The 18368-nt window shown below is 34.3% G+C and overlaps 1 protein-coding gene across 6 annotated transcripts in view; it reads right to left on the bottom strand.

Moving 5' to 3' along the window:
* ABCA5 (ATP binding cassette subfamily A member 5) overlaps positions 1-18368 on the bottom strand; it is a 121790-nt gene that overhangs the window by 19233 nt on the left and 84189 nt on the right. For all 6 annotated transcript variants that reach the window (XR_006782697.2, XM_087854175.1, XM_087854176.1 and 3 more), the window contains 13 exons: positions 17784-17894; positions 16355-16530; positions 15699-15818; positions 14674-14812; positions 13577-13667; positions 13253-13392; positions 12217-12336; positions 9113-9314; positions 6677-6846; positions 3815-3942; positions 3266-3403; positions 1819-1932; positions 14-184 (listed from right to left, as the gene is read on the bottom strand). Coding sequence is in view for 5 of the 6 variants with exons in the window: in XM_087854175.1 (XP_087710301.1) it covers positions 14-184; positions 1819-1932; positions 3266-3403; positions 3815-3942; positions 6677-6846; positions 9113-9314; positions 12217-12336; positions 13253-13392; positions 13577-13667; positions 14674-14812; positions 15699-15818; positions 16355-16530; positions 17784-17894 (1820 nt within the window). In the remaining variant the exon portion in view is untranslated. The remainder of the gene's footprint in view (positions 1-13; positions 185-1818; positions 1933-3265; positions 3404-3814; positions 3943-6676; positions 6847-9112; positions 9315-12216; positions 12337-13252; positions 13393-13576; positions 13668-14673; positions 14813-15698; positions 15819-16354; positions 16531-17783; positions 17895-18368) is intronic.

Below are 18368 nucleotides of genomic sequence, written 5' to 3'. Positions count from 1 at the left end.
AATGTTAACTTACCACAGAAAGGAACTTCACAGCATAAAAATATAATCCATAATGAAAGGCAAATAAACTTCCTAGCATCAAAATAAGAACAAGAAAAAATAAGGGGATATCAACAATAGCTTGTCCAATCCAATATGCAGATGGCAAAAGTCCTGAAAGTTTAAGTTGGGTATATGCTTTGATCTACAAAACAAAAAGAAGGAGGAGGGAAAACGGATTATAATTATAAACATTTTACACCCAAAAAACTCTAGCAAATTATTGTAGAACTCTTTAATTTTACATCAACAAAAAATACAGGTCACATTCCAGGTCTCTAGGTAATAAAAATCCTCCTACAATTAAATATAAATTTCATATAGTCTTTAATTTGTACAAGTTTGGCTTGTTCTGCAATGTACAATTCTGACAAAATTTTTCAGCATCAGAATACAGTACAGCTAAGAAACACAAAACTAAAATAAAGCAAAGGTGTCAAGGGGGTTATAGCAATAGGAGGGATCTCTGTGGTGAAGCCACTGTCCTCCTGTATCTTGACTGTATCAACGTCAATATCCCAGGATTTTACTATTATACCACAGTTTTACAAGATGTTATTATTGAGGTGAAGTAAGATACAGAGGATCTCACTATATTCTTTCTTACCACCTAATATGAATCTACAATTCTCTAAGTAAAAATCTGAATTAAAAAACATTTAAGTTGAAACAAAAAAGAGAAAAATGCAATTGTCTAGTAAGTTTCATATGTGAGTGGTGGTGGTAAGGGTATTTTTTAATTTTCTTATGCTTTTCTACTTTTTTTTTTTTTAAGTATTTGAGAGAGAGAGAGAGAGAGCGCACAGTGGGTGGGGAGCAGCACAAGGAGAGGGAGAAGCAGACTCCCTGCTGAGCAGGGAGCCCCACGTGGGACTCCATCCCAGGACTCCAAGATCATGACCTGAGCTGAAGGCAAACGCTTAACTGACTGAGCCACCAGGCGTCCCTTTCCTACATTTTCTAAGTTAGAATGAATATATATAACAGAAAAAAATGAATATATTTTTAAAATATCTCCTGAGACTCATGTATTACTTTTCCACTAAAGAAAATTATTAAAATATGTAATTGTCTGCCTCTCATTATTTGTCACACTGGGTAAATTAATTTAGACAAATCTGCTTCCGCTGACTTAAGAAGACATGTGGAGAATGAGAATTTTGATTAGAGGAGTAAGAGAGCGACAAGGTCAGCAGTGTGGAAGGGTGGAAGGCTTTGAACAGCAAGGGACTGTACAAGAGCACCATGTGCCTGAGGACAGAAGAGAAAGAAGCAGAAAGGAAAGTAAAAAGGATACCGAACAACCTCTGTACACAAAGCAATTTTTCCTAGGCTCTGGTGATCACAATCATTATCTACATATTTTTTTCATTTAGCAAAAATTAAGTACCTTGTACATTCAACACATTCCATTAAAGGTAAAGGGGGAGAGGCAGGTTAGTGTACCAATTATGAACATAAGGATCTACTACTTAAATGAGATGAGACAACTGGGCACATGATATGACCACTCCCATCCCTACTTCTTGACCTATAAATAAAGTCGGTAACATAAAACTTACATCACAATGTTGTAAGGATTAAAAGATATAACTTTTGAAGCATGTGACAGGGACTCAAGTAATAAATGATAGGTATTACTATTACTATAGTAAGTATGTGTATTCTCCATTTACTTACTCCTAAAATATAAGTCTTGCACTCATGCAAAATAGGTTATTGTTTTGTATGAGATTTCTTACTAACAAACTTTACCTGTAATTTTAACTCAATCATTACCTTATGATTCTCTGCATTTTCCATGGCAAAGTAAGGCGGCATTGCAGTAACAATGATTCCCAGTAAAGCTGCTTGAAAATACAGCTCAATTTTAAAAACTATGTCCGTAATTTCCTGAAAGATAATCACAGAGTAAGAAATGAAACTGAGAATCACTTATCATCTTAGTACTTTCTTAATGAAAGACTATCAAAACCTCTGAAGAAACACATCAGGATACCTATCCTAGGCATAGTCTATATGACAAAACAGGAGGCAAGTTAACAGACAGTGAGTTACAGGACCAACTCAGCCACTTACTAAGTAGCTACATAATCCTGAGCAAATCATCGTATTTCCATTTTCTTATCTACAACACAGAATAACAGGGCATTTAAATTAAGCTTTACCATTTAATTAAAAATAATAATGTACATTAAAAAGCAGTTAACGTCCACCAGCAGTCCTATGCAATGAACAGGACCATGTCAGAATGATGTTTGATGCTTTCATTGGTCGCTGGGACTATGAGCCATTTGGGATCTCGGGGCCGTCTTTCTTTTGAAAAAGCTGTACTTTGGAACAAACTCAGCCTCATATAAAACAGGAGTTTCTTCTCCGCAGCAGGGGGGGCTATAATTCCCACAGGCCTCAAAGGTTCCAAGCTGCCCCAAAGATCCAAGTACAGAAGGAAACTTTTCCAGACAACTAAACAGCTGGTGCCCCAAATACAAACTACCCAGAACCAAGTGCACTGTATTACCCCCACCCTCAACAGGTACAACGGTCTTCTGGAGGGTGGGAGAGACAATGAAATCTAGAACTGATGTAGTGACGGATGCAGAACTCTATGAACATAATAAAAATCAGTGGATTGAAATGAGTTAATAGTATATGAAGTATATCTCAATAAAAATGTTAAAAAGTATAGCAATAGAAAGTAAAAATGCTATGACAGAAAGATATTTTCCATTTATTTTTCAGTATGTGAAAAATAAAACATTAGGGTGAGAGAAAAATGTTGACTATTTTTCTGAAAACTTAAGTTAATTTTCACATTTATAACCCAATAGTCCTATCTAGAGGAAAAAATGACTGTATGAGCAACTTCTCAAGTTTCTTTCAATACCCCAGTAAGAGATTTTAAATGGACAATATTCATTTTTAAATTATCTTAATTTTTCTTATATGATTAATACAAAAAATACTTACTCTTTATAAAAATATCAGTACCACGACAGAACCTCCTTGACCTTGAAGCAAACTAACCCTGGGCACTCCTAAACCCAGATGTAAAGTATCCCCAATTCAAGTTTTAGTAAGACTAAGAACTGCCACATGATGAACATCTACAGATTTCCCTTATATTAGCCCTTGGCTTTTATTACACACAGGTGCATGCAAACACACACACACACACACACACACACACACACACACACACACACACTTTTTAAAGTTTGCTTACTTGAAAGAATGGGGTATTCCAGACCTGGATGCTTTCGGTCACATTTAAATGATAAAGATAATAATTACTGATAATATTCATTAATACAGGTAAAGAACAAACCATAGTACTGTTGAAAACAGCTGTAAAAACATAGTCCTACAATTTAAAAAAAGAGAGCGTTATTACATACCATATATAAATACACTGCTACTATGTACTAAGTTTTTCTCACAGACTAAGGAAATCCTCACTAAAAGTTGATTCAACAAATTATAGAAATAATATTCAATAGATAAAGATAGACAGATAAAGACAACCTGGTTTGGAGTCTATAAATATTTTGGCATTTTAAACAAAAATATAACACAAAGATTAAATTTTTAATAGTTTTATTTATTGGTCATCCACCAGGTCATAAAATACATTATAAACACAGCTAGCTATGTCCAAAAGTAAATTCTAATTTCCAACTAATGAGGTCAAATCAGCAAATGATTAATTTTAGAGAAAATATCTTAGTATTCTGTAACTCTCAAATAGGTATTCACTCACGTATATTACTCTTACCTTTTCTGAATACATCACATTTAAAGCTGCACTATGGGGAGCAGCAGACACATAGTCACTGTCATTAAACATTGTCACCACTATGTTCTGGTTTGTGAAAAAGCTAGTAAGATCGCTGATATCAGAGTCTGATATGAGAAAATAAGCAAATAATAAAGAATCAGTTTAAATAAGAAACAGGCACAGACTTTTAATAACATTGGAAAGAGCTTTTTTAAAAAAAAGATTATCTTCATTACATACGACATGATTAAGAATACCGGCTCTGGAGCCAGTCAGCCTGGATTCAGATCCAAGCCAATATATACACAGGCTTTAGTTATTTTTTTTAGAGATTTGTTCCGTTTTTGTTTTTTTTTTTAAGATTTTATTTATTTATTTGATGGAGAGAGAGACAGCCAGTGAGAGAGGGAACACAGGAAGGGGGAGTGGGAGAGGAAGACGCAGGCTCCCAGTGGAGGAGCCTGATGTGGGGCTTGATCCCAGGACTCTGGGATCACGCCCTGAGCTGAAGGCAGACACTTAACTACTGAGCCACCCAGCGCCCCTATACACAGGCTTTAAACACAGAACCTGGCACAGTAATTGTACAAATTTTAGCTCCTGCTGCTGCTACTATTGTTACGTTGAAATTTAACCTATAATACTCACATGAAATTTGGTTAAATTGTGAGAATAAAAATCTGGCAATTTTCTGTAATAAGAGGGCCTGCTAGGCTCAGAAACGTAGACCCAAGCAGGGTGTGGAGTCAGGTAATACCACTTCTTAGAGGATTTCTGTGTGCTTTGAGCAGACAAATTTTATAAATGTCAATTGCCTTAACTGCCTTGAAATATTAAAACACATAATCAGGTCTCCATCTACATTCTTTAAATTGCCTGGAGCCAAGGGAAAGATTATGAATCCTGTCCGAGGTTTAAATCCATACCAACAAGTCTGATGAATGGAAACTGTTCCCCCTCCATCTTCAGAAAAACCAGAAAGGACAAATGTGACTGAGAGAAATCAAAATCAAACAAAGGAAACAACTATCGGTAATTAAAAATAGTATGGCAGGTGGATCAGACTCAGCACCAAACTTGAGTATCAGAGAGACTGGTGCTTTTAGTGCTTGCTTTTTTAGATACTACATTTACTCCTGATGTAGAATCTCAAATGATCTCTCTTCTCTAACTTGCCACAGTGGCTCTGTACTCTAGAGAAGAGAGCTACATTATAACTGAAGGAACTATATCACCTGTGATACAAAAAGTTTTGCAAGGAGGATCGGATATGCTTCAATATAGACACATAGAAGCCAGTAATTTCCAAATGAAACATGGCTTTATTTAGTACCAAAAAGGCCGAGGAAGATATAGGGTACATATGTAAGCAATTCTAGAAATACTAAAAAATAACAAAAGGGACAAAACTTTGAAAATACTAGTATTTCTGCAGATTAGTGAGAGTGAACTCAAAACAAAATGATTTGAGATACATATACAATTTCCCAAACACACAAAACATGTCACTATAATGAGTATAAGGCTCTATGCAGCACTATATTTTACCAACATGAAATGTGTATTAAAATCAAAATAAAAATTCTAATGAAAGAAATTATAAAACAATACATTTTCTACTCGAGTAGTTTTGTCATGAAATATATCGTTTCTCCAAAAGAACAAAGATTATATAATAAACTGAGTCACATTTTAATAGTGATTATTTTTTTTAAAGATTTATTTATTTATTTATTTATTTATTTGACAGAGAGAGAGACAGCCAGCGAGAGAGGGAACACAAGCAGGGGGAGTCGGAGAGGAAGAAGCAGGCTTCCCAGCGGAGCAGGACTCCTGGGATCATGCCCTGGGCCGAAGGCAGATGCTTAACGACTGAGCCACCCAGGTGCCCCAAAAGTGATGATTTTAAGAGTTATTTATAATCATCCCTAACTACGATTATTATCTAACACTGGTCAAAGCTCTTCAGTTAATAATGAATCAAAAAGGAAAGATACTAGAATATAGGTAAATGTTGGAAAATATTAAACCCCAAAGAGTTTGTGAGTTATATAAATGACTATATTAAATACAATTTTCTAACCTATTGCAGCAAGATAAGCAAATAAAGTTGCCCCTGTTTTGCTGTAAATTTGCCAGAGTTAGCTAACCTTGATTTACTCTTCAAGAACCTTGGGACTATAAACTATCTATGCAGATGAGAGATTCTGTAGAAACTGTTCATATATGAATGAAATTTTATATAAAGTTTTATTATTTTGAAAAGCAGAATCTGATGTCAATTTTTTTTACTTGTTCTGAGTCTTGCTCAAGACCATAGTTCTTAATTTTTTTTCATATTTAACAACTATGTAATTAAGAATAATCAACAGCAAATTCAAAATTTTTCATAATCAATTTAATGTATTTGATTAGAAATATTTATATTTAATGCCATTTTTCTTAATTCTAATTTTTCACAGTCCTTGAAAAATTACCTAAACATTTCTATTTAGACATCTAACTGCATAAATATTACATACTGCAACTCTTTCTAAAGGTGTTTCAACTTAAGTTTATTTTGCTTGTCATAAACTTTAATATGAAACACACTACTCTAAGAATATGTTGCTACCATTAAAAAAGGAAATCTTAATATCATAAACAGTACAAGGTTAGTTTTAAAAACTGTAATCTACACTTAACCAAACTTTCATTTCTGTAATACATTACTCAGCATCAACAAGTAGTTTTTAAAACTTAGATTTGTACAGACCATGCCTTTACCTTACATCTATTTCTAAAATCCCAACCTCTGACCTATACCCCACACCCCATGCCCCAACCAACACACATTCACAGACCTTCACACACTCTCACCAGTAGAATTTTGAAGAAGCAGACTTGTTTTGTATTTATGAGGTTTATCTCCAGGTTTTAAGAAATATAAGTCCGGAACAAGTTTGATGGGAACCACAGCATTTTTAAAAGAGCGATGTACCAAAAACATAAAAATCTGAACTGCGAAAAAAATTAAAAGCAGAAGCAACCTGAAAGGAAAAAAATAAAACAGCAAAGGGCACATTAATATGTAAATCTATTTTTAAAAATCCTCCTTCGAATAACAGTCAAAAGTACACATGTGAAAAAAAAGAGAGAGAGAGAGAGACAGAGGGAGGAGAGAAAAAAGAAAAACCTGAAAGGAACAGCACTTGGGAATAGAATTTCTACTCTCCAAAATGATCTCATGACAATACCGGACAGAAAGCCGGTATTCAATGACAAAATTAAAAGTTATGAAACTAAGATCAGAGTCATCCTGAAACTTTTATAGGGTATGTAAACTTGTGTTTATAGTTCTTTAAGAACCAGATATTATGCCACATTTACAGGTCTATTGTCCTGAGGGAACTACTCTATTTCCTGCCCCAAGTTTTAACTATTTACTCCCCTATGTATTAGGAAAGTTACAACACAAAAATATTTTAGATACAGAGAAGGAAACAAAAATACAGGGAACCTTTGTTTTGTTTTTAAATACAGTGAAACTCTGAATGACTGATATCTTTGAAATGTCATCCACACCATATTAATTTCCATTGTTCCTCTAGAGAGAGGCAAAACGAATATACTACAGTCAGTTACAAGGATCATTATTTGCTGTTGGTCAAGTACATAATTCTATTATCTATTCAAAATGCCCTTCTATCTGGAAGACAGATATCCTTTGGTCTTATCCTACAAAATATTTGCTACATTTTATGGGATAGGTGAAATAGCAAGTGGGTAGAGAGAGCTTAGATTACCACAGTTTAGCATTTTATAATTTCCAGAAACCCTCTAATTTTTAAAAAATTGCTCTTTTAAATTGTTGTAAGTATACTGAATCAGCATTTCCAAAAGCATACTGCATTAAACCTTAGTTCCATAATCAGTTAATAGGTGTTTTACATTAAAAAATTCATGATTAAACAGTATTTGTAAACTCTAGATTTAACAAAATTGAAGCAATTTCTTTACTATAGAACCTCTTATGTGTTTACATATGCTAATAACTCCTTAGGACAGGAAATATAAGATATAGTATTTCCTAAATGCGCAGATGGTCAAATGAATATTTGGAATACTTTTTGATAGGAACTGAATGTTTGTGTCACCCCCCACCCTTGCAATTTATACGCTGAAGCCCTAACCCCCTGTGCGGTGGTATTAGGAATAAGGCCTTTGGGAGGTAATCAGAATTTGATGAAGTCATGAGCATAGAACCCTTGAGATAGGATTAGTGCCCTTCTAACAGAAATCAGAGAGCTTGCTCTCTGTCTCCTGTGCATCAACAAAGAAAGTCATATGAGCACACAGCAAGATAATGGCCTATCTCTGCAAGCCAGGAAGACTGCCCTGAGGACTAATTTTGTACCTTAATCTGATTTCCAACTCTCCAAAACCATGATATAATAAATCTCTGTTGTTCAAGCCACCCAAGTCTATGTTATTTTGTTAAGGCAGCCTAAACTAAGACTTTTATTATTTTTCAGGGAGTATTTTAGGAGAGTAGTATTCAATTAAATAAACTGAAACATGTTGATTTAAATATATATTTTTCTTTTAGTAATGCTGAGACCAGAATATATAAGACCCTTGACTGACATTTCTTTGATACTGAATAAACTAGGGCAAAAAAGCAAATGAATTCAGCATATCTCAAGCATGTAACAATATTCTTGCTTATTAAATTTTATTTCTACTGCCATTAGGGATGTAACAAGATCAGTTTGTGTTACATGAAAATATTTAATGTTACGTCCCAATAATTGAAAGTCTAGCACCCATGGGAACCTGAGAGAGGTAAAGCAAAGTTGAAAAGATATCATTTTAATCCCAGTTCTACAAGCTATAAAGCCTTCTTTGTATTTCCGTTTCTTTATCTGATACAGAGATAAAACTTACTCTTCCTGCTGTTTACAAAAAGCAGTTATACATAAGGGAATACATACAAAACAACTGTGTAAAATATAATTGCAAAACAAAATTTAAATAGTGATAATAATTCAAAAATTACACAACTGAAGAATATTATGACAGTCCCTCATTTAGATGAGACAAAAAATGCTACTTTAAAAAAAGAGTGAAAGCTCTAGTGGCATTCAAAGAAATCGCTAAATGCATAATTCTTTTCTCTGACATTGTGAAGTTATAGTCTTAATCTTTCAAAACTACACAGATTTACGTATGTCTACACTTAAAAAATTAAGATGACAAATTGAATTTATAGCCTTAAAAAAACAACTCATCAGGCAGGAAAGTGATCATACTTACACTGATCTTACTGATTTACTTTCCCGTTTCAAGGTAAGCAAATGAAACTTTGCTATTGTATACACCTGCTGTTTCCAAAGGCTCATGGTGCTCACAAGAGAAGCCTTGGTTTCAGAAAGAATAAGTAAGCTCTGCTCCATTTCATCAAAAGATTTTGAATCCATTTCTTCCTCTGGTGGTTGCTGAGTAAATACACTATAATCTATTTGCCAAAACAAAAGAAAGGCAGAAAATTATGGGATAGTCCTTAAAAGAATGAAAATCTTTCCGAGGCATGTAAATTTTAAAGAAGCACACATCTGGTGGTGATGCAGGACAAAGAGAACTCTCATATACTTTGGCAATGTTATTAAAACTGAACACATGCATATCTTATACCCATAGGTATAAATGCAACAAAGATACATACATAGGTCCACCAAAACACATATACAAGAATATTCTTACTAGCTACCTGTCAAGAATAGCCATAAACTGGGAAGAACCCAAATGTATACTAACAGGGTAACGCATAAGCTGTGAAATACTCTTATAATAGAATAGTCTAAAACAATGAAACGGAATAAACTACTATACAACCACAGTTCAAACCTTATAAACATATATTAGGTAAAAGAAACTAGACACAAAAAAGACATACACATGATTTTTTTTAAAGATTTTATTTATTTATTTGACAGAGAGAGAATACAAGTGGGGAGGAGGGGGAGCGGGAGAAGGCTTCCCGCTGAGCAGGGAGCCCGATTTGGGGCTCGATCCCAGGACCCTGAGATCATGACCTGAGCCAAAGGCAGACTCGTAACTGACTGAGCCACCCAGGCACCCCCATACTATATGATTTTTTCATGAGACCAAACACATATAAAATTAATCAATGAGGAAGCGTTCTACATCCTGACTTCCTCTATTTCTATTTCTACACCTTTATCTCTACTCAATTTTATCAAACTGGACATGTCCAAATCTGACATCTTGTTCTCTCTCCAATTATATAAGATCTAAAACTTTTATGTGAACTTTCTCTAACTACAGTCTGATATCACATCCTCATCATAAACCTGACTTTTGTCCTTTCTCCCTGTTTGAGAGAAACATCCTGTTTCCTTCACCCTCCTGACCCACCACCACCACCATCTCGCTAACTTTCAATCATAAGAAAAGTTTCCTCAACACACATTCTCACCTTAAACTTCACAGAACCAGCTTTGACCTTTACCACACCACTGAAGTGGATACTGTCAAGGTCACCACTGACTTCCACACTATCAAAGCCCTCACTGTCTTCCCTGTTACCAAAACCATCTTTTCTGTTCTTATCTTATTCTTCACAGCAATCAGCAAATAAGGATCACCTCCTCTTTCCTAAAACACTATTTTGTCTGGGTTTTACATCTCCTTTTGTGAAGACAGAAAATGCAAAGATGGGTCCTTCTCAGTCAGCCCTACTGGCCCTTCACCACTCAACCTCAGGGCTTGCCTGTCCACTCTTCATCTGTACTCTTTCCCTGAGTAATTTCATCCAAACCCATGGTACCATCTATCTGTGAGTAACTCCAGAATTTATATCTTAAGCCCTAACATCTTCACTCAGCTCCAAATGTGTTAATCCAACTGCCCACTGTACACCGCCACTTGGATGTCCAATAAGCATCTCAAACAATATACCCAAAATTCATGCCGAGATTCCTCCTTTCCACAAACTTGCTCCTTCCCCACTCGCAGGAAATGGCAATTCCTTTTTTTTTTTTTTTTTAAGATTTTATTTATTTATTTGACAGAAGAAGAGACAGGCAGTGAGAGATGGAACACAAGCATGGGGAGTGGGAGAGGAAGAAGCAGGCTCCCAGCGGAAGAGCCCGATGCGGGGCTCGATCCCAGAATGCCGGGATCACGCCCTGAGCCGAAGGCAGATGCCCAACGACTGAGCCATCCAGGCGCCCAGGAAATGGCAGTTCCATTCCCAATTCTCAAGCAAAAAGCTTAGGAATTATTCTTGATTCTTCCTTTTCCCTAACACCTGACAATCCATCAGCAAGTCATCACCAGTACTGTGAATATAGTCCAAGTCTATTCTGTTTCCCTATTTTCACAACCACCCTATTTCAAGCTAAGATTAAGTATAATAGTTTCTTAACAGTCTTCCTGCTTCCACACTTCCTTTATAATCTACTCATCATTTAACAATCAGAATGCATTTTTAATTTTTTTATTATTAATTTATTTTCTTACTTTTTTTGGGAGGAGAGGGGGCAACGGAAGAGGGAGAGAGAACCATAAGCAGGCTCCACATCCAGTGCAGAGCCAGATGCGGGGCTCAATCTCACAACCCTGAGATCATGACCTGAGCTGCAATCAAGAGTCGGACGCTTAACTAACTGAGCCCCCCAGGTGCCCCCAGAATGCATTTTTTAAACATGCAAATCAGGTCATGTTACTCCTTTGCTTTAGAACTCTCAATAGCTTCATATTGCACTAAGAAAACAAATTATTTTCCAGATATTCAAAGACTAAACATGATCTGGCCCCTGGCCCTCCCCTCTGACCTCTCTTTGGCTCTCTAAACTCTATCCACAGTGGCCTTTTCTCTGTCATCAAACACATCCAACTCATTCCTTACAGTTTCTAGGGGTACCTGGGTGGGTCAGTTAGTTAAACGTCTGCCTTCGGCTCAGGCCAGGATCCCGGGGTCCTGGGATCGAGCCCCGCATCAGGCTCCCTACTCAGTGGGGAACCTGCTTCTCCCTCTCCCTGTCAAATAAATAAATAAAATCTTTAAAAGAAAAAGTGTGCAGTAGCAGTTCCCTTTATCTAAAAAGCTTTGCAATAAAATCCTCACACATTTAGATTTTTCTTGCCATCCACGCCTGAGTTTATCATCTCAACACAGTTCCCCTGAAGATACAAACTAAGTTATCTGACTCCCAAGACCACCCCATTATTTCCTTCATAACTCCTACTGCTATCAGTAAATATCTCAGTTACTTATTTACCTATTTCTATCTACCCTTTCTTCCTCTAAAAACATATTTCACATGTTTATATAATTATTTGTTTACCATGTCTCTGGTTCATTGCCTAAAATTTTTTGTTAATTTTGTTTTTACCTGCTTGGTCAATTTCTGCTTCAACTTCTAGCTTTAAGAACACATCTTCCAAAGTCGTCATTGAAACACCATAAGAAATTACACCCAAATTTGAATGAGTGTCTAGAGCAGAAAATAAACCTAAAGGAAAAAAAATGAAAGAATGTTGTGTAGTTAAGCACATCATCATGAATTATTCTAAAATACTCTTTTAAAATGGGATAGGACTAAATTTACTCTGCTAGCACAGTAGTTCTCAAACACTTTGGTCTCAGGACCCCATTAACATTCCTAAAACTTGCTAAGGACTTCCAAGGAATGTTTGTTTATAGAGATATATCTAGTGGATATTTATCATATTATAAATTAAACCTAAGAAATATTTTACAGAATAACAGGCAGGGTACATTAAAGTTGGCCTATGTGGTTCATCCCAGTTAATTAAGGATTCTTCTTTTCCCTAGGAAAAAAATCAATTAAATTAATATAGAAAATCTCTGTCTAAATGAGATAAATGTTATGGGAATTCTGCACAACTTATCTGCATCAATAATATCCTTTTGGTTATTAAGAGATTCCCTAAACAGATAAGAAGACTGAGTATGAGTTCCTCATTATAAAGCAGAAAAATAATGCCACTATTAAAATAATTCAAGGGTTTACATATTATTATGTCCTTCATTATAGAATCATAAACTGGAAAAGAACTTCAGAACACATACAAACAACTGTAGGTGTATGCGTGTATAATTACACATTCCCAGGAGGCCTCTGAGCCAATGGAGCAATCTTTCTTGATAACAAAGCAAATACATTTACTTAAATTAACATATTAGTTACAGTTTCCTGCATAGTGTTTCTAAAAAAATGGAAAGAAAAAAACCCAAGTTAGCTTATAGTTTCTGACTTTCAAAAGTAAAGCAGAAATGTAAAAGTAAAGTAAAGCCATCTGGGAACATGTAAATATTACACAGAAAAATATACAACAAAGTAAATCAAGAAAACGTATTTCCAATGCAAGATCCTGGTTCAACAATCAGGAAACTGAAAGTAATACCTGCAAATTTGTCCATGTCCTTAAAAGGCAAGCTATACACAAGTTGTTGGTCATTCTGTTGTAATAGGGTAGCTCCAGGTATATGTTGTTTAACCAGGGAAGAAAGAGATTCAGTGGCACAATATCTGTCTATGTACATGCTAGAGAAAACCAAAAGTCATATTTTTTTTAATAATTAATAAACAACCAAAAGTAAATTCTGAATGCTTGAAGTAAAGTTAGTTCCATAAAAATTGGCCAAAGCACATTATGGCAAATCTCAAATATAGTAACAGTAGATCAAGAATACTCTAAAGAATAAAGTCAATCAAGAATGAATGATACCTTAGGCGGTAGCCAATCCCCCATTTACTTTTGAGAAAAATTGAAGAACCAACACATTTCAACATTCCTTGTGATATGACAGCTTTCCTATCTGCAAACAGAAATTTGCATTTCAATTTTTAAGTTAATAACAGCATTTGCATTTCAATTTTCTAAGTCAGTTGGCATTTATATTTTGGGAACTACCACATAAGACACTATCAATAAGTATCATTAAATACAACCTTATTAGAAAGAAATCAGATTATCACTTCCTGGTTTTTAAATGAGAACACTGAGGCAATGAGAAAACATACCATTCGACCATGTTTCACGTAGCTATTAAGTAACAAAGCCAGACACTGTACCCACAAAGTTCCAACTCTGGAGTCTACTTTCCTAATACTGTTCCGAATATCTCAGACTCTTCCTAAAAGGCTCACCATTGCAAGCATGTTCACAATTTCCTTTATAATCAAATGTAAAACAAAAAACAAAAAACAAACAACAACAAAAAAATGTCAGTTTGTTGGGTTTTCTAAATACTTTAAAAAAAAAAAAGATACTACTCACAAAATGAAACTACAATGTACATTGTGCTGAACACTTGCTTCCTTCTGGGAGAGTGGAATTTAGGTACATGGCAGTCAGAAGCTGCCTCTATGACCAGCACCCACTAAAAACCTTGGGCACAGAGTCTCTAATGAGCTTTCCTGGTAGACAACATTTCACATATGTCATTAACAACTCCTTGCTAGAGAAATTAAGCATATTCTGTGTGACACCACTGGGAGAGGATTTTTGGAAACTCATGTCTGGTTTCCTCCATGTCCCACATGCCTTTTCATTTTGCTGATTTTGCTTTGTACCCTTTCAGTCTTGTGGTAAGAACTCGTAAGTATAACTATATGCCGAGTCCTATTAGTTCTAGCAAATTACTGAATCTGAGATGGTCTGTAGGACTCCCAAACACAAAAATATGTCATTTTTTAAAAAGTTTAAAACACACAGCTGTGAAGATTACACAGCTTCTTTATTCCTCGGGATTTAATATCTCTTTGTCCATATCCTGTTTGACCCCATGACTTTATCCTTCAAAAATAAAATAAAAATCTCACCAGCAAGAATGTCAGCTTCATCCATGAAATGAGTACTAAACACTGTTACCCGATTAGATTTTCCATATTTCAGAAGATTCCAAACAATATGACGAGAACAGGGGTCCATTCCAGCTGTTGGTTCATCTAGCAATAGTATCTGTGTGAAAAAGAGCAGGGAATGGCAGAGAATCCTCAGAAAAACTAAAATACACAAAATTTATGCACATTGGGAAACCTTCCCATTTTAAATTATTATTCCAACAGGAAGTATATTAGATCTGAGTTTTTTATTCATATATGAGCTAGCATAAATTTTTTTAAATTATCCGTTTGGCAAGTGAATATTTTCCTTGTTTCAATTTTAAAAGACTAGTTATCGGTAACATATAAGACATAAGTGTATAACAATCAGATACATAAACTAAAAAACAAAATATTTATGGGGGTTGAGAGAAAGATAAATTAACTTAAAGCCAGAACCCAGAGTCATCCCAAGCTATAGCAGCAAGGAGAAATGTAGCAGGATGGCAAGGACCAAGAGGGCTCGGGCTGTAGCTTTCTAGCCCTATGCCAAGCACTGTAACAGATGGTTCTGTTTTATAGGACAAAGAGGAGCACAGAACAGACAAATACAAAATAAAATCAGCAGAACAGTGAAAAACTGAACTATTCCTTTGGTTTTGTTCTGTTTTTTAAATTTTATTATGAACTATTACAAACATATAGAAAACTAAAGAGAGAATTAGAACAATACTGTTAAAGCCACCAGTGAAATGCAACAAATGCCATTTTTTAGGCCATATTTCCTGCAGATGTTTTTTTAAAGAAATAAAACATTGCAAATATAACTGAAATCCATCCTTTCCATTCCCCTTCCCAGAAGTAACCACTATGGTATGTTTTATCTTTATGACTCGAGTTTCAAACCTTTCCATTATAATCACATCCATAATAATATATAACGTTTTATGCATACTGAAACTTTACACAACGCATTATTGTATGTAAATACAAATTATATTTGTGTATTAATATTTATTTACCTTTGGATTCCCAAGAACAGCAATTCCTAAAGACAGTTTTCTTTTTTGACCACCACTTAACTTTTTAGCTTGATTATCTTTGATAGCCTGCATGTCTAAATCCAGTAAAACCTTCTGCACCTGTGAAGTGAGAACAATGTTATTTTTTAAATTATATGATTTACATAATTATCAATATTAATTTTAAATGTCCCGATTTTAATATCAACTTAAAAAATGTTCTTTTAGTACAGACTTTAATTTTGACATTTATTCATATATAATTTTGAAATAACAGATAAAAAGATTCCTAATTGAAAGGTCTGTTTTACTTTGGAGACTTCCTGGGTAGTGGTGAAGGGATCAGTTGGAAAGCTGTGTGTGTGTGTGTGTGTGTGTGTGTGTGTGTAGGAAAGGAGGCAGATGTGAAAGGAAAGGAAAGGAAGGAAGAAAAGAAAAACCTATATAGAGAGGCTAGTATCCTCCAGATGAAACAAGGACTATTTTATATGTACTAAAATATTTACTCTAAATTCCATCGAATTCTTTGTAATAAATTTGTTTACTGGCTCAGAACAGGTTTTTATTTAGATTTTCATGCATTTTTTTACAACAGTTATTACAAAAGGTTAGTAATTTATAGGTAATAAAGTAAAATTTCTATATGAATGACATACTTCTTGTATTACATTATTGGCTGGTATTCCTTTGATTGAAGCCAAAATGGATAAGTTTTCTTCTACTGTCAAAACATCAAAGTGTATATCTAACTGTGGACAAATGCCAATCATTTTTCTTGCTTCAAACATTTCGTCTATTTCTGAGACTCTGTGTCCATATATAGATGCAAATCCTAAAAGCAAAATATATATTTAAATTTATACTAACTATATTAAGTAGTAAAAAGTATATATGCCTTAATGTACACCAATAATTTAGTTACTTGTATACAGTAAATATGTAAGGTATGAGTTAATATAAACTTGGAAGATACAACAAACCCTCATTTCCATACTATTGGTGATCTGCTTCCACCTTATTTCCAACCTCCTTTTCCTTCATTTTCAGGTAATATTACATAGTGAAAAGAGCAAGGAACCACACAGCTTAACACTAAATATAATTGTATACTGGTACATTATTTACACTTATATTCCATAGCATTTTCCTTCATTTCCAGGCATTATTCAGTAGTGGAAAGAAGAAACTAAAAATCTTCCCCTAACTAGATGTGTGGTCTTGAGAAAATCAATCTGAATTCCAGCTTTTCTCTTCTATAACCTAAATACAAATATATCCTACTTAATTTTAAGAACTACTAAATCAATGTGATAATGTATGGAGAATTGTAACAAAAATCATAAATTCCTATTAAAGATAAGATATTACCACTATTATTAAAAATGACACAATTAGGGATAAGCAACAAAACAAAACTAATTTTAAAAGTTAAGCTACATTTTAAGAAATGCAGATTTAATACATGGAAATTCAGCCTTTCTTAAAGTAAAATATTTATTGTACTGCCACTCTATGAGGTTATTGTGGAAATATGGAGCTGCCATATTAAATTCTCACCTACAGGGCAATCACATACAAAAATCATATGTTTAAGGTATTGCTCTTATAATTCTATTTTAGGAGATGGTGTTGCTATTTACCATTCTTTCCTTTTGAACTGTTATTGTATATTTAGAAATCTGTACCTACAATCTAAAATATCTATAGGTCTCATTTAATTTCCAATTAATTACTGATTTATCCTTCCTTGAAAATGAAAAATACACACAAATATCTGATAAAATAAGTAACAAAATCAGATCCTTTTTACTTCATTAAACATGACTGAATCATTTTTATTTTCTATTGAAAAACAAATATGTATAATAAAAAAATAATAAAACACATTTATAGACACTGTGGTTGGTCTCAAATCATTGAAAAAAATCAATCTGTACATGTTTGGATAAATCCAGGATAAATAATAAATCATATATATTTATATAAATATAAATCAAAAATAAATAATTATTTAGCGGTACCTTGGTTAGTCACACTAATAAACCAAAGTAAGAGATTTTTTTTTTTACGTCCAAAAACTCTCACCATCAGAAGGTGGGCATAGTCCACAAAGAATATTCATCAATGTACTCTTTCCTGTTCCACTGTGGCCAAGTAATGCAGTAATCTGACCCTCATATATGTCAAATGACAAATCTAGTTCAGAAAAGAAGAAGACTCAAATGTGATTTTTATTTCTGTTGAGCTATGCAAAATAATACATAATACTTGAATACTTTTGAAATAAATCAGTAAGTTTAATGTTAGATTTAAAGTTAGCGTATTTAACAGCATAGTACTTACAGGATAAAAATTCCTTGTTACAGTCAATGATATTGGCAACAAGAAATGTAATAAAAATAAACATTTTTTGTTATACTAACAGATTTCAAGAACATACAAAACATTGGGGAGGGTTTCTGTGAACCCACTTTTGGGACTTTTTAAGGTAATTAAAACAAATAAGGGACAAAAATTTGTTCCCAACGGTATTAACTAGGTTAAACACTGGCAAAAACCTAGAAATTAACCAAAAGCATGGGAATGGCTGAGCAAATGCTTGAGAAATTCAATTTAAATAAAAAGAACATGGGGCACCTGGGTGGCTCAGTTGGCTGGGCAGCTGACTCT

The sequence above is a fragment of the Ursus americanus genome, chromosome 23 (assembly GCF_024610735.1).
Source record: "Ursus americanus isolate L20-20 chromosome 23, mUrsAme1.1.p, whole genome shotgun sequence".
Taxonomy (NCBI): domain Eukaryota; kingdom Metazoa; phylum Chordata; class Mammalia; order Carnivora; family Ursidae; genus Ursus; species Ursus americanus.
The sequence above is the reverse complement of the archived record's forward strand: the minus strand, read 5'-3'. Positions and strand labels throughout refer to the sequence as shown.